We start from the raw sequence: 21593 nt of genomic DNA on the forward strand, positions 1-21593 counted from the left end.
TTCTGTTGAGCCAGACTTTTCTCGATCAAAACAAGAAACATAAAACACCTAAAACAGTTCACTGTTTCCCCAAAACACCACTATTCCTCTGCTCCTGTTGAAAGAGTCCAGAGTCCAAAAGGCTTGTGCTACAGAGGAACTGACCTGTAATTGCCATATTAAGGCTTGGTGTAGTTATACATTTACTCTGTAGTCCCTAAGTCACAATGCACAGCATTGCTTTTGACCCCGATTTTTTTTCTTTTTTTTTTTTTTTAACAAAAACACACCAACACATCTGTGTACATAGCCGCTTCTAACCTTCGATTACAGTCATTTTGCCCACTAGTGTTTGTCTACCGAAACAAAGTCTCTTTGGCAGAAGATTCACCTCAGTTTGTTACCTTTTCCCAATTTCACTTTGTCGAAGAAAATGGATGTTATTAGCACTGTCCGCTAATTCTGGGTACTGCTCAATGGAGAGCACGTAGTACCCGTCATACCCCAAAACTTTTCCACTGCTCAGGAGCTGCCTCTTCTCCCCCTCTGTCCAGGGGCGGACCCCCTCCTCCCCATCACGTACTCGCTGCTGTTCTGTTGCCCATGCACCAGCCAGGGCCCGCTGACGAGCGAGCTCAACAACCCGGGCTTTCTCTTCGTCCACAGTGGAACCATAGCGAATATGAAGAGCCAGAGCACCACGGCGAATCTCCACATCTGCGAAACGGCGAGTCCGACTATCCATGACTGTGGTGGACTGGGAAACAGTCACATTGACACCATTCTCCAGGGTCTTGTGTCCGCTAGTGAGGTGCAAAGCGGCGAGGTCGGCATCTGGAAGGCCCGGCTTAACAAAGTAGTGTGTGTCCCGACCTTCGATAGTAAAGTGAAGGTCTTCCAAATAGAAGGCGTTGTTGAGGATGGTTGCAACCTTGATACAGTCCTCACTGGCTACGTTGAGCGTGTGAGTGTGCACACTGCCCTTGTAGATGGCAAACATAACGGCTCTACCAATGGGAGACATCGCCGCTGAGAACCACAGCCAAGACTTTTCACCTCTGCGACCTCGGCTGAGATGGACCTCTGGCAGCCGCTCGAATGACAGGAGAGAGTGCGCTTGTCTGGTTACTTCCTGCTGGACCCCAGAGATAGACTGTAGGAAAAGTGCAGTGAAACGTTAACGCCTGAACATGGCAGAACCTGACTCTCCAGGCCATTTAGAAGCAGAGGCTGCTCTGCTTCAAAGAGTTTTTCATCTCCCTCTAAGATAATGGTGTTTTCAAGCTGTGTTCTCAAGCCAAAAGTAGATAAATCCCCCGTGACAATTTTGGGGCAACAATTTTTGTGTTAAAGCCTTATATTAAAGTAGCCCAACATAAATAGCTTCAAAAGATTGTTTTAACAGCAGCAATACTAAAATGTGAAGTTAGTGCTAAAATGTGTTCAGTGGATAACTAAGGCAGGACAGTGGAAAGTACACTTTGTGCTTGTTATTATGCAAATATGGCCCAATTAAAATTGATATGCTATGAACTATATGGCAATCCAATTAAAATGTGGCGACTTCAAAATATTTACTTAAGAGGAAAACATCATAGAAAAAAATAGTTATTTTGTTGTGTCTGATCCCCCACCCTATCAAAAGCATATTGTCTGTTGGTTGGAGCAGAATTATAAAACAGACTCAGCTTTTTTGCTATTCAATTCGTTTTATGTTAAACATGTATAAGAGATGTTAATTAAACCAACCGGCAGATCATCCCAGAGCTGACTCTTCCTCAGTTCATAGGATGGCATGCTTAAGTCAAACTTTGGGACCGGAAACCCAGGAATGGTGTTGTGTAGATGAAAGCCAAAGGTTACAAGCCAGCTATTCACATCTAAGAAAAAGAAAGACATTAAAGAGGCAGACAGTGAGATGGTTTACAGTTATATGAATACCATATATATCTTACTTAGATACTTTGTAAGGCAATGAGCTGTGGTACATTATACACAGAGTGTGTGTGTGTGTCTGCATTTAAGAAGTTCTCAGTGTGCAATGGATCATATTGCATTGTTGCATTTACTTCACTTGCATTCACTTAGCAATCAACTGACAAATTCAGTACCTGGTGAATAAACATTCAGTAATAAACCAAAATACATAAATATATATATCATTATTCACAACACTACTACTACTACTACTTCTACTACTACTACTACTACTACTACTAATAATAATAATATAGTAGTTGTCATCGTCATCATCATCATCATCAGCAGCAGCATTATAATATTTTCTGCACATTTCTTACCTGCAACATATTCTCTCACTTCATGCACTTTGCTGATGGGGTTGTTATTTCTGAACATGTATAAATTAAAAGGTGCTGGCTCTTTGCCAACTTTTTTCCAAGTGGTAACATCTGGGACAGTCCATCTCCCAGGCATTATGTCATAGTCCCTCTCCCCAAAATGCAACAGTTTGGTCAGGGGGTCGTACAGTCCTCCATGGAATCCAAGCACAAGCTGAAAGTCTGGGTTTGAGTCAAAGTAGACCTCACCGAAGGCTGTGTACTGGACCTGTTTGACCAGGAGGCCATTGCTGGTGAAGACAGCCAGGGGGGTGCCAGTGTTATCACAGGCAATGTAGAACTCCTCTCCGCTGCTTATCTCCATTGCAAACAGGTGACCTTGGAGGTCATAGTAGAGAGAGGTAATCTCCGAACTGGAGTGGTTGTATACATGTGTAATCCTGGCGGGGTAGCTCAGATCTGCGTAAAAGTACTGTAGGTGTTGGCCCAAGCTAGTCTTGGTAGACACTCTACGTCCGAGTCCGTCGTAACGATACTGAATTGTCCAACCATTGCCCTTGCTGTAGACCCGCACCAGGAGTCCCTTGGAGTTGTACTCAAAGATTTCTGCTCCCCTCTGACGGAGGAAGCCATCTTCGTCCATTCTATACTGGATGTCCCCCAGGCGGGTGATGCGGTCTCTCAAGTCGTAGCGCAATGGCAGAAGCCTGGCACTGTTTCCTGGGTTCAGCAGGTGGAGGTTTCCGTTAAGGTCATATGTATACCGCCACACCACTTTGTCGTTCAGGTATACAGTCTGTAGCTGGCCATCCACATCATACTCGTAGCCGTACTTGGTGGTGTTGGCAAAGGGGCCGATCTTGATCTCTCTCTTGGTGACCCGTCCCACATCGTCATACTGGAAAGTGATCCAGTACATGAGCGAGCGGAAGATCTCATACTGGATCTCCTTGATGCGTCCGTGCGCATCAAAGTGCTTGGTGTAGGTCATGACCGCTGTGGATATGATCTGATTTATATCATAGTAGATGACCCCAAACTTTCCAAACTGCTCCACTTTTCCGGAGATGTCATCAAACTGGTAGAGGTCGATGGGCAGTGGTGTTTCGTTGATGACGCCTTGCACACTGGTGACGCGCAGGCTGCTGTCGTAAGTGTAGTCAAAGCGTGCGTTGACCATGCCGTCCTCGCTGAATCTGAAAATCTGCCGGTCCACCAGGGGACCCACTTGGCGGTAACGGATGGAGCAGATGAAGCCTTCATTCTGCAGGTTGACAGTCTTCAGCACGCCTGCCATCTCGTCGTAGGTGAAGCTGACCCTTGTGCTGTCATACAGGATCTCTGACAGCTTGTTCTGCCGGCGGTACCTGTACAGGACCCTACGGCCTGTGCCCAGGTGAGATACCCTCAGTAGGAGGCCATCTTCACTGTAGTCCACGGCCACCGAGGCGTTGCTCTCTGGGGGATGATAAAGGTTCCTGTAGTAGCCCACTGAACGGATGGTCTGCATGGTGTAACGGGCTACGCTCGGCATGGTGACAGCAGAAAGCCGGTCCAGGGAGTCAAAGTCAAAGATGTACTGGCGTTGACTGTGCAGCAGGAGAACCATGGACTAGGGGAAGAGAGGAAAACAACACAAATGTTTGGAGTTACATAATTAACATAAGTTTTGTTAAATTATTGCACTGAATCTTAAGGTTTCTCCACTTGAAATTTGAAATATTGCAATATAAAGGTGCTACGTGCAGCATTTTTACATCAATAAATCCTTACTGCATTAATTTGAGACATTAGCATAAATACTGTAAACAAACAAGACCAACGCTGAGAAGATTGGCAGCCTCTTACACTACATTTTACAGTGTGTACCACTGGGTTGGATTTCAAAATCGGCTGGATTGCTTGACAGCACAAAGGGAGATGCTCTAAGGCACAAAACAGGGAGAGGGCTCTGTTTGCACTGTTCTTCCAGTGCAAACAGAGCTAAAACTTTTAGAGTTTCTCGCAATGGCAGATGGTAGAACAAGTGAAATCACTTGATCAATTATCGACTCTTACCCTTTGTCTTGTTCTTAAAAACCTAGGCATGCAGGGTGACACCAGAGAGTGTGAGTGGGGACAAGTAGAATCCTCTTTGAGACAGGAGGAAAGTGGGGTTTATGGGAAATGTGGTCTTAATTTTGAGAAACACTAGCACTACCTATAACACTGGCATGAGATAGGGGCTACTCGTCTAAGCCATGATCTAATTTGTTCACGGAGATTATACCAAGGTATCACAAGTAATTTGACAATGATCTATTGATGCTTAAAAATGATACACATAGCGCCTGTCAAAACTGAGAATGCTGCTGGAAAAGATGTTCCTTCGGATGTTTGCTAGACATGTTAACCTCTAATTATTGTCTAGTAAATTGAACATGCGCTTGTATCTGACAAAAAACAATGTTTATTTTTAATTCCTACAAGAGACTTATTTAATTAATTTGTATGCACTTTGGATTACAGTCTGTCTTCCAAAGGTTTACCACCCTTCCTGTTAAAATGTCATGCCCAGTCATCCGTTACCACACTGAGGTTCCCTGTGCTCCCTGAGCTCTCCGTGTTCCCTGTGTCAGAGTGTTGACATGGCCTCCCCAGGTCACGCAATGAAGGGATGATGCCAGGAGTGGCAAAGGAAATCTCTGCATGGTTTTATAGCTGAGCATCTCAGTGCAAAGTCAACTACACTCTTCAAAAGAACTCAAAAGAAAAATGCTCTAAGCTAAATTTGAAGAGTATTTATGTAACAGAGAGAGAGAGAGAGACACAGATTGTGTTACTTTATTACTCGGCTTTGTTGAATACGCTGGCCAATGAATGCATTCTGAGGTGTATTATTTCTGAATAGCAGACCACTGTTTCACATAGCAGACAGCTGTTTTACATCTAATTATATCACTCCATAGTCAAGAAATCTGGTCGATTTTGATCATTTCTAATCAATTTAACTAGCGATAAAAACACTTGGTAAAAACAAGTGGTGGTAAAAACACTTGGTTAACCTAGGTTAGAAACATGGAATATTTCCAGTATTACTTTTTATTTATTTGGAGAGCATAAAACTTTTGAGTTGAGGGTTAGGGCTGAATGGCTCGTTGCTATGGTTACAGTTCTGCTAGTGTAGCTCATGGATGCTAGCTACAGACGTTTCTGTGGATGCAGTCCTGCTGATTTTAGATATTAGAAACTCGCTTACAGTTGAGGCATCTTGGACATTTTTGAATGCAATGATTTTTTCTCATTTTTCTTACTGTGTGTCATGTTGGTCTCAGGCAAGTAAGACTGCTTTGAAGCCACTCAAGTCACTTCATAAGTAAGCCCTTAAAATCTTCAATAGGAAATGTCATATACTTTCTAGATATAATATGTTAAACTTTGACAACTTAATTATATATTCAGATGTTCGTTTGGTGTTTAAGATCATCCATAATGCTGCCCCTCCACCCTTGAAGAGCTTTGTCCAACTCCGTTCTGAACATATGAGCAGAGCTACAAGGTCAACCTCAAGGGGTGAATGCAGTATCCCTAAATGAGGCACTGCCACTGCACAGTCTGCTTTCTCGGTTAAAGCTATAAAGGAATGGAATAAGCTCACTACTGATCTGAAAATTTGTTAAGATTTTCATATTTTCTCCTGTAAAGTTAAAAACTGGACTTTAAGTAACCAATCATGTCTGCATTAATGTGTGTGTGTGTGTGTGTCTGTGTACAAGAGGAGTTTAGGGGTGGGGTAGGTTACTTTGCTCAGGGTTGGCAATGTGATTATGAATGTGATTGTGTGACTTTATTGTATTTATTTATTTTTTTGTGTGTTTTGCACTGTTTTTATGTCTACCTGCCTGAGGGACTACAGATGGAAATTAGCTAGTAGCTAAATCTGGTGCAAAGCAGCTCTTCTCATTAACTGAGATTCATGTTTTTGTACATGGTCCCTGACAAAACAATATAATAAGGCTAATGTACAGGGAGCCGGTCATTATTGCAAAATAAGCCCCTTAAGGCTGATCTTTGCTTTGTGTCAGGGTCTTAATTGACCCTGTCAGGGCTTATTTTGCAATAATGACCCGTGTCCTATACATTATCCCTTACATAACATTTCCTCAGATCATATTATTTTCTCACCTTCTCCAAGTAGGTGTAACTCCATGTCTTCCCATCAGCAAACACCCTGGACACCAGGCGGCCTTGGCTGTCATACTCGACTCTCTCGGTGGTGGGGCCTCTCTGCAGGGCACTGATCTGCCCACTGCTGCCGCGGCTCACGTTAACAGGCAGCAGCTTACTACTGGGCACCCAAAGCACTGGGTGGCCTGCTGTGTCGTATATAATCTTTAAGAGGAACTTCCTGTGGTCATCGTAAATCTTTTCCGTCCTCAAGGTGCGATCATAATCGACAGACAGAATGTTCCGTCCATTCACCTGTAGAGAGGGTTTGATTTCAGTAGGAGCAAGACAAAATACTACTAGTAAGCAACTACTACTACTAATAATAATAATAGTACTAATCTTCATTTATACAACACTTTTGAACAATGGCTACAAAGCACTTTACATAGATTAAACAACAGTACAAACTCAGATAGAACTGATTTGTTTTGATATTGGTGGAGTTCACATGTTCTTTGTCTGGTTGCCTTTTAAAACTGCATGAACTGAAATTGCTGCTACAGTAGTCACAGAGATTAACAGCCCCTTCACGAGCTTCATTAAACTGAGAGACACTCTGGCAATTGTTCAGGTACGCTTAAATCACAACCTCCTAAATTTACTGGAGAGACGAAAATTGCTGTGAGGCAAAGTAACCACCCAAGTTAAGTTCATAAAGTAAATCATAAATCTCAGTGTCAGATTCTGAGGAGGGGCAATAAGACGATGTGAACTTATATACAGTACTGGAATATTGATATCCCCTTTATCTGGAACTTTAAATGTTTATGTGACCCATAAAGCCCTAAGGACAGAGAGGCAGAAAAGCATTGCAGCAATTTTGCAAGATTGTATTAAAGACAGTGACATAGCTAAATACATAAAATAACATCTTAACAACCAAACTTAACAAAAATAACAACCTCTTTGTTGGATGGTTTCATTGATTTTGAGCATGGGTGACCCAGGTGGGAATTGAATCGTGAATGCTCACAGTGTCAGTGCTATGCTCTATGCTCAGAGCTATGCAAGACCACAGAAAACATTCCCTTTTATTGGCATAGGCTACTGATCATTTGCATGCAGCACAAAAAATTAAAAATAAATAAATAATCAGACTTACTCTAAGCTTGCGTCCAAACACGATCACTTTCCCCCTGGCTTGTTCTTTGCGGAAGCGCCACTCAACCAAGTTTTGCCCACTCTCCCCTGGCAAGCTCATGTTGCGTCTGGCTACAGTTGGGTTGGCAGCGCCTGCCAGGATGTGGGGCTCTGTCTGGTAGTGGGTGTCCATCCCGTTGGCATAGGTAATCCTCAGAGAGTTGTCAAAGCCCACTTGATAGCTGCTTCTACATTGGTCTGGTGATGGCAAAAAAAAAGCGCAATTTAAAACAACGGAATGGCTAATTATGTTCAAGACTTAGTGTTATTGACGATCCCCTGAGATCATTGGTTGCGCTCAATGATGCTAAAAGTACTTATTATTTCAAATTAGACCGTTTTCAGATCAAAAGGATGAAAATGAATAAGGCCTTAGAAATAGCTGGACCATCTGGCTCTACGCATAGTGGAAACCATTTAGCTACAAGGTTGATGCGTCTCCCTGACACCCAAACCCACACACTGAGAGAGGAATAATTTACACTGTAGTCTGTCAGACCCTCTGAGCTGTAATGATACACGACTTAAGCTTACTCAACATTGCCCTGGTGACCCCTGAAACAATGACAAATAACCACCTTCAAAATGGCTGCCTGAACTGCTGGTACCTGTATAAGGAAGGTGAGCAATGCTGCCTTACCCTGAGCCAGAGTGTAGAAGGCACGAATGGTTGAGGTATTCGTGGTGATACTTATTTCCTCCTCCGTCAGAGAACTCTCAATGTCCACAGTCAAAGCGCTGTATATGTCTGTGTACAAGTTATTCACCATTCCAGTGGGGAACGTCACATTCATTAGCCTCCCTTCACTGTCGTAGCTGTTTGACAAAAAGAACATTAAATGACAAAGCTTTGATATGTACAAGGGCTTTCTCTCATAACAGTGCATTCAATAATCAGAGCTCTTTCAACTTGTTGAATAAGACCATCTATTTTCTTGTAATTAAAATGTCACATTTTCATTATCAGTTTGTTAAAATGTTCCAGTTTTCAGAGCATGAGTGAAGGGGCTGCTGGATTGACCCAAAGTGCTAACCAAATATTGGATAGGGGTGAATGACACTCACATCTCATCAACTATAATTTTTAAATATTAAAAACACCAACTTGTAATGAATTAAATTATTTGGATGATTGATGTGCCATCTTAATGTCAATGGAATGCTTTAGCTATTTTAGTTAAACTGAGGATATCATTTATAACATAATAATAAAACATGACAGCATATTACACATGGGTGAAAAATTCAATCACCAAAGGCCACACTAACAACAAAATAAAAAAAATAAAAAATCTTGTGCTTCCAACACTGAGGCCTCATTAAGTTCAGCTGGCTCGAAAAGTGCATTATACTGAAGTCATTAGCTTAGTTGGTCATTATATTAACTTTCCTTTTTAAATTTATGCATATCAGCTCAACATGTTATTGTAAGATGCACTTATAATAATGCTACTCTTCTGCCACCTGGCCTCCAGAAAAATAATGAATACATGATACTCATGGTTTAGTCAATTGAAAAAAGAAAAAGTGGCATCCTTTATGGATATTGGGTTATTATAAGTCTAACTAGGCTATTTTACAGATCTGAGGCAAATTTTATAATTAGGTTTCAATTAACTGTGCACCCTAAAGCAGTTTGCAGGTAAGTTACCAATTATAGAGTAAACTGGTCCTGCGCTATGAGGGGAGCAAGAACACACACACACTCACACACACACACACACAGACCCCCACCCCCACCCCTCTCACACACACAGGCACACAGGCTCGCACATATGCACACACAGTATGAGTATGTTCAGGACGGTGTCTAAATCGGTTCAGTAGCAGATGACGAGCTAAAGCAAAAGTTGGTCAAATAAATCCTAGAACTGTAAGCCTGGTAATACTGGTTCCTCATCCAATAGTCCATGAAAATCAGGCCATGCATTTTTATTCCTAAACATAATGTCATCTGCCAGTAGGCGTACAACACAATGCAGGGGTACAGAATGTTGTGTGCATTTGGTTAAAAAGTGGAGAGTTTGCATCGGTGTGCAGAACGTGGGAGGTGTGTTCAATTTGTATTGTGGGCCAGTTCCATTGCAGAGATGCAGCGGGCCAAAATGAATTGCAACCTAAATCAGTCTGACTTTGACACATGAAGATTTGCACAGATTGATCTCTTCAATCTCCAATATACTCACTCATAGAATGTTGTCCAGCCAATCTCTGAGGTCTTTGTAGCCAGCAGACCGTTGTTACCGTGGTAAGTAAGAAGCACCAGCTCTTGGCCCTGAGCTGTAAGAGTTTTCAGTCCGCCATTGGTCCCCATGGTCAACCAGATCACCTGGTTGTCAGGGGCAACGATACGCACCGGCATGCGGTTGGGGTCTCTACGGATTCTCAGAGTGTTGCCGTTGCTGTCGGTAACAGCTGTGATGTCATTCTCCGTGCTGTAGCTGAAGGTATATTTGAAGTCGCCAGTGAGCAGGCTTGCAGTGTGTTGGTGGGTTCCGTTGATGTCAAACACGTACAGCTCCTGGGCATCGGGGGAAGCCACCTCATAGGCATTGGCACTGGAGGCCAAAGTTGGCCCATTTCTAGAGATTGCCCGGATGCGGATGTTGCCCAGGTCTGCCACGTAGAGTGTCCCATCTGGAGCTGCCACTAGAGAGGACGGGGCATTGAGCCTGGCATCTTTGGCATAGCCATCCCCTGTCTGGTAACAGTCACAGTTGGCATCATTCTTGCAGTCGCAGTCAGAGGGGGCCCCAGCCAAATGCGTTATCTCACCATCCACAGAAACCTTACGGATCCGGCTTTGCTTTCTCTCGTCTGTTTCAGCTATGTAGAAGGCCCCGTGGTAGGATATGGTGATGGAAACGGCAGATTCTAGGGGAGTCAGTTGTGCCCTTTGACCACCAGCCACGCCACGCTCCATCCCAGCCAACGGGCAATGGATAGGTCGACCCGCTGCAATACTCACTTGACCGTTCTCTGTGATGCGCAGCACTATATTGTTGTCCAGGACGTAGAGGGAGTTGTCCATAGGACTAACTGCTAGGTCGGTGGGCCACTCCAAGATCACCTACAATACAACACATCATTAGTCTATAATGAGGTATTTACATTAGATCAACATCATTATAACTTTGAATTAGAATTTGACAGCTGTTTACTTAAAGTAATAACCCATGACACTTTCATTAAAATAAATGTCTGTTTTGTTACTCTCTATCACAGATTCATTTAGCACAACCTATACCCAGTTCATGAAAGCTTTTACATTTGCTGTTCTAAACACCTAGTGTCTGGTAGGTCTTTACTGGGAAAAATCCTGTCACACAGCAAGTCATGCATTTTTAGGGTTTCACAAGCAGCAACAGCGGTTTGTATGAAATAAATAGAAGAACTGGGTGGTTAACGCCGATAGCCACCATGGCTGAACAAAGAAAAGAGCAGCACCTACAGAAACTCAAATTTCATCAACAGACTGTCACAGACTCCTTCAAGTAACAATATAAATTTCCCAAGAGGAACAAGCTGGTTTCCCAATGATACATTCTGACCTGAAATTTAAACTGACAAGTGCTAAACAGAGAAATGTACTCTAATTCACTACAACAATGCTGCACACTGGTAGAGGTATTAACAAACTTAAAGCTGTTCCTTGGATTTGTTGAGAAGGTTTCAGAGGTTTTGATCACCTCATGTACGTGCTAAATCTGAGTGTTCAAGTAGGCTAGATATGAATACATATTAACTAATTAATTCATTAATTTTATGCATGTAGCTGCTGCTCTTAACCAGAGCAACTTACAATGAGTGGGCAGGGAGGACGCTTCAGCAGGACACACGGTTGATGATAGAGACATTGGCTGCTGCACGAATCGAACCTGTGACCTTTTAGTTACAGGACAGTCTTTCTATCCATTATGTTGCCAGTAGAGGGGAAAGTAGAATCAATATTTAATGAAAGAACCTTTGGGTTATAAGATGAGCTCTTATCTTCACTGGTTGTTTTGACCGCCGCACTCCAACTTCAACTCCGACTTGTGATGCTGGTGATACGTGATTCTGACCACAGTGAATGCCACAGTGAATGTTAAGCCCAGTTTCCAGCGTGCCCTCTCTCCTTTCTAAAAATTCCTGTGAATTTTATGTGCTATTGTCAGAAAAACAGTTATCATATGACTTATTCCCCTACCTCTAGGTGCCATTGGCTTTCATTCAACTCCAACGGATATCAAAGCCAAATTCCAATTTCAAGTAATCCATAGAGGATTGTGTGTGTCTACAACATTTTTGTTAGGCCTTGCCTGATAAAGCATCAAAAAACATTGTTTTGTGAATGAAAAGTAGTTCCTATCCAGATACATTTGAAAATGTTTTAATTGATGTGCACATTCAGAAAGCTCTTATTGGATGAACGGAGCAAGAGTAGGTGTGTCTATGACGTTAGGTGAAAATGTAAACATTGGAACAAGGAAGTAACTAATACACCATAGCAGCATAGCTGTAGCACCAGAACAATGGTGGATTCTGGAAAAAATAATATAAAGTAAAAAATACCTCTCCATGAATGAACATGAATAGCTCGGCCAGTATCATCCAAAACTCTCACTACAATCTTTGCTTACGCTTATTTGTTTAAATTGGAAGACCCTCATTAGAAAGCATTTCTCACCAAATGCTAACATCCTCATGGTTACATCCCACTTCATTTCAAGAGTGTTTCTGCCTGAAAGTAGTTCCTATGAAATGGGTCCTAAGTAAACAAGTTTAATGTAGATGCACAAATCAGTGCTAATGACAATAAAAAATGTTTCTTACCCTCTATGAGACCTGTTTCAAAATGTAGAAAATATAGATAAAATGTAAGACATCTATGAAATCCCTCTAGCTACAGCTTTAAAAAAAAAAAACACACAGGAAGGGAGAGATGACACTCTGAAAAATGGGCTTAACATTCACCATGGCCAGTATTATCCTTTAAGCTTCCTCTACCGTTGCACTTATTCTAAGTTACTCTGGATAAGAGTGTCTGCTAAATGCCTAAAATGTAAATATAAATGGAGCGGCACGATGGCCTAGTAATTAGTGAGGTCGTCCCCACCCAACCGGAGAGCCAGGGTTTGATCCCCTGTGCGGCCAAAGTAACTTTGAGCAAGCACTTAACCCCCTCAGTTGTAGATGTGTCCACTGGCTGACCCTTTGCCCAAACCAGAAGGCTAAAAGACAATTTCTCCCTTGCGTCATCAATAAAGTATATAGCATCAAATGAAATTAAATTCTAAATATTTCACACATAAAAAAATACAGCCCCATTACCCACATCTTGGAAATGTGAGCATTAGATATTACAGTCCAAAGCTGTAATCCAGGCAAACTATTACAGTCTGCTTGGCACAAATGTGTCACTGAATAAAAAGCTTCATTGTAAAAGCACAAATGACTGGTCTGGCCTTCAAATGTGTAATTGTATCATTAAAACTGTCAAAATGCTCCTGAATGGTGCTTTTCCATCAGGTGAGTAATAATAAAACACACCGCCTTCAAGGCTGCCCACTAGTTTGCTCTGAGCCAACTCTCAGGCTTGGATGCCTCAGGATCATATGGTCTAGCCAAAAGCATGTCGTTACTGGCTCGTACCAAATGACTTGGTTAATTAGCAAAAAGTGACATGCCTAATCCTTTGTCTTCATGTTCTTTCCCTTTAATCTTCATGTTCACCCCTCCCCTCGCTCCCATCACATCCCTCTCTTCCTCTTGTATTTACACTAAACATGCACCTGTCTAAAAAAAAAAAAAACTTTACTTTTCTCCTTGGTTTTTATTTCTATTGCCCAGCAATGTGCTATCCTACATGGGATACAAGGATATTTGTGATATTTATTGTCAGGGTGATGTGGTTTTGACCCTTGTAATCCTTACTATTGATTTCTGTTGAGTGTTGATATTTTAAATGGACCCCAGGAAGACTAGTCTGTCGCTTGTGCATCGACTAATGGGGATCCACAATAAACAATAAATGATTGATTGTTTGTAGTGTTTCTCGTGTAGTGTTGGTGATCTAGCAGTTCAGGCTTACTCTACTGTTTCACTCATTGTAAACTGCTCTGGATTAGAATGGCAGCAATCTAATTAAAATGTAAATGGACAAATGAAAAAGCCCAATGTCATGTCTGATGGTGCACACAGGCAAGAGGTAGGAGAAAGTGATCCTGCGGCAATTTCCTTCTCAACGGCCAATCCACTCCAGAATTCACCTTCTGTAGAAACTAGATATACAGTATGTCATGAACACATTCATTTTAATACGATAAAAGCCTTTCTTGGTTTTTATTTTCTTCATTATTCATTTGCGCCAGGTCTGGAAACTCAGTGTTAATGGAAAGGAGTGGAATGAGGAAGGATATAAATGTTTGAGAGCAGAGAGCTACAGTTGTACTGTGGAAGAGGTTTCATGGCATTGTAGTGCTATAACCTATAATGCTGTGGCAGGGCACTAATTTTATACCACCTCATTCACAGGTAGATAGTAAATTTAACTGGACAAAACAGGGTGTTATCCTGCTGAAGAAAAGGTCTGATTTGTGGTGAACAACCAAGTGCGGCTTCCTTATCATGTGCCGTGCGACTGGCCTAAACCCAAAGAGTTCCTTGTAGAGCAATATAAATCAGCTCCAGCCACATCAAAACAAGCCCCCAAGACTAAGAGTAATTATTCTTCACTCCCTATCATCCGCCGTGACCTGAAAACTCATCTCTTCAATAAACACTTCATGTCTCCGTTTCCTGCCTAAATCACATCCTCCTCCTCCCATATTTTACCTCTTCACTTTCACTGAAAATGCTCCTGTCTATTTAGGGGGAAAAAAACAACTACATTTCCTCCCTGGCTCTTGTTTCTTCACCTAGCACCTTGTAATGTTGATGATCTAGGAATTTTACCTCATTCTACTATTGAAGTCATTGGATTTCTTTATGGATAAGAACATCACCTAAATGTCTAAAATGTAGATGTTGAGGTAAATTCTAAAACCAAAACAAAAATGCTCTCAGATGTCTTGCTCTCACTTGAAAACCACTTGCCCAAAAGCGTATTATTCATAAATGGATTAGTTCTAGTGTGAATGTAATGTATACGCCGTTATATAACACCGCATAAAGTCCATGATGAGTCATGGATGGGTGGGGTGGGGTGGGTGTGTGGGGAAGGAAGCCACCAGGTGGCGCTGTGACATGCCCTGTGAGAGCCTGTAGGCAGGGTTAACAGCTGTTTGGAGGTTCTGTGTGTAAATCACCTGATTGATGTCCATGCTGTTGTCACAGGTCAGAGGGCGGGCAGACGTGAGGTCGTTAGAACCCAGGAAAGTAGAGATGATGCCGTTTTGATCCACCTTCCGGATCGTGGTGCCATCCACAAAGTAAATCAAGCCGTTCTTGTCCACAGCGATGCCTGTTGAGATGAGAGTGGGGCAGCAGCATGAAAAAAAAAGGAAAAAAAAAAACTCAAGTGACAACAGGAAGACGTGGCAGACGTGCTGCATCTCTGCTTGCATGACTCAGTGGACGGAACACGACGGATACATGTGTCGAGCTTGCCTTCCCATTATTCAGGTCACTGCAAAAAGCACAGCCATCAATAATTCACGTGCTGCTTTTCTGGTATTAAATAATTTCTCAGGCAGAAGTGGGAAAGGCTGTATTCATACGGTATATGCGCACTTGCCGCATCTTCTAACCCTAAGCTCTAAAAAAGGACCTCGGAGGTGGGGGTGTCAATGAGTGGTGCGTTTGGGAAATTTTTGACATCAGCAATCATCAACAATCTGCACTCCATTTGAGAAATGGATGAGCGAGGGAGCGGAAATGACAGCTTTGGCCAATTTTAGATGAAAAGGGTGAAAGACAGGCAGTTGCCATGGTGACAACTGCGGACTAAATTGTCTGAATGATTGAGTGTCAGATCAGGGTTGCAAGTTGCAGCCGATCTAGTGTGGAGTTGCGGTAGCCATTTGTCCCACACAGGGAAAATACATTAGCAGGCCACGCCAGCCTCCACATCTCTCTGTGTCACTGTGCTGCTTAATAGAGACCAGCACCTATGGGAATTCAATTATACCTCACATGCAGTTAGACTATTTTTCACCCTCCACATTGAAAAGTGGTTTTAACACGCTGTGGTTTTGGATCTAATTCTAAAGAATGAAAACCGTTGATCTCAGGAAGATGCATGCATGGTGGAGGATCGTTCTTTTGTTTTTGGCACTTTTAAAAGGTTCTGAATCAGCTTTATCTCCAGTTTTATCTCCAGAGTATGATTTATTTTGAAATGAAGTCTTTAAAAGCTGCCATGGAAGGTGAGTGGTTTGGTTTGACCTGTGGCTAGGTCTGCACATGATTGCTTGCTGCTAAAACATTGACGAGCTGAGGGAGCCCACGGTGAATCCTTGGGAGCTGGCTATTTGACAGTCTGAGACTCTCAGACAGATGAAAAGTGTCACTTTTGAGCAGAGTTCAGCAAATGTCTGAGGGGAGGAAAAAAATGGAGCCATCTGCTGTTTCTTCTCTGGTCTCGGCTTCCACCCACTCCATCGTTAGAGTCGCTCCCTTAGATTGCCTTCACTCAAACCTTTAAAACCCAGCTGAAGCTGAGCCATTAGAGTTGGCATTCAGAGCAGGCGACGACCAGCAGAAAAAATATCATCTCAGCCTTGAGAAGAATTCACGGCAAAGTGAGCGATCGTACCACAAATGGCTAGGATGTGCTACCTGAACGCGACCAACAGGTTGGGGATAGTTTGTCCTAATCTAATAATAATAGCATGGAAGTCTCACCTACACAAGAGATGACAATAATCAGTTTGAAAGAACATCTAATGAATAGGAATAATGAAGTAATAAATAGAACTAAAATATTTTTTAAAACTATTATTTCTTTAAAAACTATTTTTTTATGGACTGGACATATGGAAAGGTGATCAGTGGAATACAGCAAAATTAAGTATGATGAAATCTGTCTGATTACTTATTGGGGTAAAAGAGCAAGAATTTTTTGAATTGCAGAAAATTACAAAGGCTTCATTAACCTGGCTTCCTGAGTCTCTTAAGAATAGCCTTGGTTTGATTCTCACTATTTTCACCTCAACACATGATCCAGAGCCAAAATTCCTCCATGAAAATCAATAGGCCCAGCGTTGGCACAGAACCCAATGTGCACATAAATCAAAATCTAGTAGTTGCCATTCATAACTGAGTAACTCATCACTGCGTTCCGCCCCTCCATTTGAGTACCACGTCTTCATTGGTTTTAAATGATACCTTTGGGTCCGGTGAGAGAGGCCTCTGGAGCTTTGCCTCCATCGCCACAGTGATTCTCATCAAAGGGCAGACAGTGCTCTCCGGTTCCTGCCACCACTTCTGCATTCGACTGCAGGTCCTTGGTCCCGGTTAAGGCCTTTGGTCGGTAGATCCTCCGGGAGTTGGTATCTGACACGTACAGCTGGCCCGTTACCGGATCAGTTGCCAGGTAATATCGGTGTGCCGGGTTGTTGCTGCGTTCGGAAGAAGAATTGAGTTATGTAATTGCAGGTGCTGTGTTTTGTTTTGTTTTCCCACTGATCATCCCTTAATATAACTAATTTACTCTTAAAATGTGATGAGTGAAATAATTTAAGTGAAATGCCTCAAACAGACTGTGTAACCCAACTGACACCTACCCAGATTAAATTTTGAATTTTCTGTCTGAATAAAACTTTCAGAGTCAAGAATTAATTCTACTAATACTAGGATTGTAAACACCTGGTGGCATTACACCTCTCCAAAGTGCCAACATTGTTTTTAGTATGCATTAGATTTTAAACAGCTCTGTGTAATCTGTGTGGCCAAGGTAAATTGCAAACACTTATTTCAAACTGCTTTACTTTAATCTATTCAACCTCTTAGATTGTTCTGATGGGAAGTGCTGCATACTATCTTATATTGTGTATGTGTAATGAGATTAGGTAACCTTTTTTCAGACTTGTGTATTTTCCATTTGCATTAAAGGGATAGCAGAAAGTTCATGCCCACATTCAATCAGGTTATGTACTCAACATGTCAGTTGTCAATTGTCATTCAGAATGTGATTTTCTCACACATAGACAGTAAACAGTTAATTCAGTGTAACTTTCTGACTGCTTCAATCCAGTGGCAGCCTAGATGTAAACCTTATTATCAACTTAAAATTAGCAACTAAATTGTCATGCAAATAATCAAACGAAGAGAGGAATGATATCTATTTTTAACATTGTGAAAACCTCATCAAGATTTGTGTGAATTTGGGTGTGTGATTTTCCACAGCAGAGGGGAAACGTGAAATGAAAAAATGTGAATGAGAAAGAGAGAGAGAGTGAGAAAGCGAGACAGAGAGAGTTGTGAAGATGGCAGTCAAAGAGAATTTAACAGGATACCACAAAAGTAGGGTTTCCAGATAACAAAGCACAGATGACAACTTTGGAGTGTGCCAGATCATTTCATTTGTTATCACTCCCCTGTGGGGAGAAGCCTTTGGAAATTACCAAAATGATTGGCTTGTGTTAACAACATGCAACAACTGGTGGCATTGCATCTGGTTCTGCTCATTTGCATTCATTTAAACAGTCTCAAAATGGATCTAACCCCTTCAGAATGAGTTAGCAAATGCGTCAAGGATTAGGAGTTAAAAGAACTAGTGTAGTGCCCGTTCAAAACATGCCTGTCCGGAACGGCCTCCGGTATTGCTGCTTGCAGCTTTCTCGAGAACCGCTCATCCAAACAACTTCACACTCGACACTGTGCTTCCAGTCGCTTGCTTTGAGCCCCGCTGCTGCACAGAGCGCTGTTCGCCCCGCCCCGCTGCTGCACAGAGCGCTGTTCGCTTGTTTATTCAAAGGTTATTAATATTGAACATGTCGCGTGTCCAATCTGACACTGCACGTCCTTGGGTCCCCAGCAATACACCCGCCAAGTGTGAAGTAGACCGGACGAACGGTTCTCGAGATATACGAAGGACACACATACAGACAGAGATTCCTTGCTTTATAGTATGATGATGCACAACACAGGATCGACTGAAATTTAGACTTTAAGAAAGCCAATTAAATTATAATTTTCTGTGGCAATCGCAATTATATAAACTCAAGGAATTGAGAAACTTGAATTAACCTTTTCTACTGAGGCAAAGTAATTCATACAAAGCAGGTGCTTAAGGATCATTAATGAGCTCAAAACACAGGCACTTAATGTGAAAAATAGCTTGCTTTACAGTAGAGTCATAAACATAGCTTCGCTGGGTGTACTCTAGTTTAATGGCACCTCAGTCAATACTGGTTGGCTTAGGAAGTGGATAATGTGATGGCAAAATAAATGTGGCAATGAAACATCTTTGGAAAATGATGAAGATGGAGTCATAAAACCTGACAGCTATTATGAGTCAAGCTAAATGCTCAAAAATAGTTGGCTGCCATCAAATTCCTATAAAAAATTCAACACAACATATATTGCTAACCCGTCCTTTTACAGTCACCCTGAGTACTAGATATGTACCTGGTAAGTAAAGTCAATTACCAAGTAATTACAGCTACAACTACATAGGTAAATACTTAGAAATCACAGCTACACATATTCCTATAACTTATCTTTTCTTACATATCAGTTCAACTGATTACTACAAATCAGTGCTTTCTCTGAATGTCCAGTTTTGCCTTCAGTTCCAAGGCAATTTAGAAGGTATTTCCTAGTAATATATTGATGCATACAGTACAATCATTCAGCAGAGATTGAATGAGAATACTTTGCTGACCTGTATGAATGTACCCAGTGTTTAAGAAAATGCACCATGAAATTAGAGGAAAAGTAAGTGTTCTATCAGACTGCAAGGTCATTATTGATATAATTGCCACTACTTACACAGAAACTGTTTCATAGTTGAATTGATGGGAAAAAGAGAAGGTGTTTCTGAGATAGTGTACTCTAATTCCCTCGCAATTATGTTAATCTCAGGCTGTTACCATTTCTAAACCTGAGACAATTACAATGTTGTAACTTCAACTGAATAACAACACGTGTTTAAGTAATTTGGCTGTGATTTCTAGGTATTTACCTACTAACTTACAGCTGTAAGGTCCCCGGTCCGTCTGTATGTCATGCACAATGTCTCGGACACCACCAATCGGACTTTGACAAAACATAGTCAAATGATGCATCTCATTGCTGTCTTCCCCATTTTTAAAATTGCACTAATTGGCCTAAGGGGGCACCGCAAACTTACATTGTCAGTACATCATGCACAATATCTTGGACGCCATATGGCACCTCGTCTTCCCCTTTCCCTGCCGCATAAAATCAAGAAATATGAGGCAAAATAATTTCTACTTAATGCCTCACTACAACTCTGCATCATTTGTGGGGGACGACATCTTTACTGTTTACATGTTAAGCTGTAATTACTTGGTAATTTTCTATTGTTACCTTGTATTTAACTGGTTAATACCTAGGACTTATGGTGACAGTAAAAGAAGGAGTTATATTTATAGAGATGCTGTCCACAAATGTGTCGACAGAAACAGTATGGAGAATAAAAAGAAAACATGCACTAAGTCAATGCACATACCTGTGTCTAAAGTCTTTATTTCTATAGCAAGGTACAGACGGAGCAGGAAAAGAGGGAGAAGAAATCAAGATTATGAAATTGTTAAATCTTAAAGGGATACTTTTACATTTTTAATTTCAGTTAGTTATTTGCCTCATCACACAGTTTTGCCACTGTACGAATAAGCTACTAGGTTTGCCTTGCTTTTTAGCTACAAGCCTTATCAGCATCATTAGCATTCCTCATTGAAACCATGGGGCACAGCTAATGAGTGCGGATAGGAAAGTAAAAGACAAATACAAAGCCTTTTTCTTACAGTATGACAAGTGTCTAGTGAGGAAAAATAAACAGCTGAAATTCAGAAGGTCAAAAATATCCTGTTAAAGAATCCAGACAACCACTATAAAAAGTAGCAGACAATGAAGATTTGTTTGGCAGAAAGTGGAGAGGGACTGTGGCTAAGAGTTACAACCCACAGAGAGGAAAATAAGTACTTCTCCCACCATAAAGTGTCATCCTGTATTACCACTGCTTTTCTCAATTTGACCACCTCATATTGAAATATTGATTCTGCTACTTGTTACCCAGGCCACTGAAGCCAGTATCTAAATACAGACTCTACATTGACAGCAGCAGCAGAAGTTGAAAGAGGTTCAGGGAATTCTATTTGTTTTGGTGGTTTTATAGTACAAGCATGCATTTTACGGATCTTACAAAAAAATGTTGCATACTTGGAAGAGACCATCTACAAATGCATATGTAAAATTCTGCAACCAATGAAGATAATACATTACGCAAAGTAATTTGCAATTTCTCCACTTCTACTGGTTTATGTCGAACAGTTGCCATCTAATGTGGGCTATGGTTGGTGTGTCTATTATGTCAGACTAAATTTAATATAACACAAGTGCACACTAGCGTTTTATATCTCTCTCCTTGTAACATGGTAAATGAGCTGCTTGGAGAAACAAACTATTTTTTAAACCATTATTTATCTAGGGAAGGGTTGCTGAGCATGCATGCTCCTTTTCAGCAGCATCCTGCTTCACAGTCACACAGTTACGCACATGAGAGCTGCCAGGTACAACCGCAGTGTTTTACTGCTGGTCACTGAGCAGCTGCATTGGAGCAATTGGGAGTGAGGCACCTTGCTCAAGGGCACCTCAGCGGTAGTTCTTGAGGGACGGGAGAGCGTTACTCATTCACATTCCCCTCCCGGATCTTCCTAGCTGGTCTGGGGATCTGGACCACCTACACACCCCGACTTGATGTACAACAAATCACCAAGGTTTTGGGAGACAGTCTCGTGATCATATGCTTCATATATTTGTCAAGTATGTGTCTCAGGGAGGATGATGGCGCAATGT

At 41.7% G+C, this 21593-nt stretch overlaps 1 protein-coding gene across 5 annotated transcripts in view; it reads right to left on the minus strand.

The window, feature by feature from the left end:
• Positions 1 to 379: 379 nt before the first annotated feature.
• Positions 380 to 21593, minus strand: part of LOC139919471 (teneurin-3) — a 121296-nt gene continuing 100082 nt past the window's right edge. For 3 of the 5 annotated variants that reach the window (XM_071909241.2, XM_071909232.2, XM_071909236.2), the window contains 10 exons: positions 20248 to 20268; positions 16938 to 17170; positions 14918 to 15072; positions 9815 to 10698; positions 8269 to 8444; positions 7591 to 7826; positions 6444 to 6740; positions 2280 to 3891; positions 1729 to 1859; positions 380 to 1132 (listed from right to left, as the gene is read on the minus strand). In XM_071909241.2, coding sequence (XP_071765342.1) covers positions 380 to 1132; positions 1729 to 1859; positions 2280 to 3891; positions 6444 to 6740; positions 7591 to 7826; positions 8269 to 8444; positions 9815 to 10698; positions 14918 to 15072; positions 16938 to 17170; positions 20248 to 20268 — 4498 coding nt within the window. The remainder of the gene's footprint in view (positions 1133 to 1728; positions 1860 to 2279; positions 3892 to 6443; positions 6741 to 7590; positions 7827 to 8268; positions 8445 to 9814; positions 10699 to 14917; positions 15073 to 16937; positions 17171 to 20247; positions 20269 to 21593) is intronic. The other 2 variants (XM_071909243.2, XM_071909237.2) reach the window with 1 other exon arrangement.

The sequence above is a fragment of the Centroberyx gerrardi genome, chromosome 16, assembly GCF_048128805.1.
Source record: "Centroberyx gerrardi isolate f3 chromosome 16, fCenGer3.hap1.cur.20231027, whole genome shotgun sequence".
Classification (NCBI taxonomy): Eukaryota; Metazoa; Chordata; class Actinopteri; order Beryciformes; family Berycidae; genus Centroberyx; species Centroberyx gerrardi.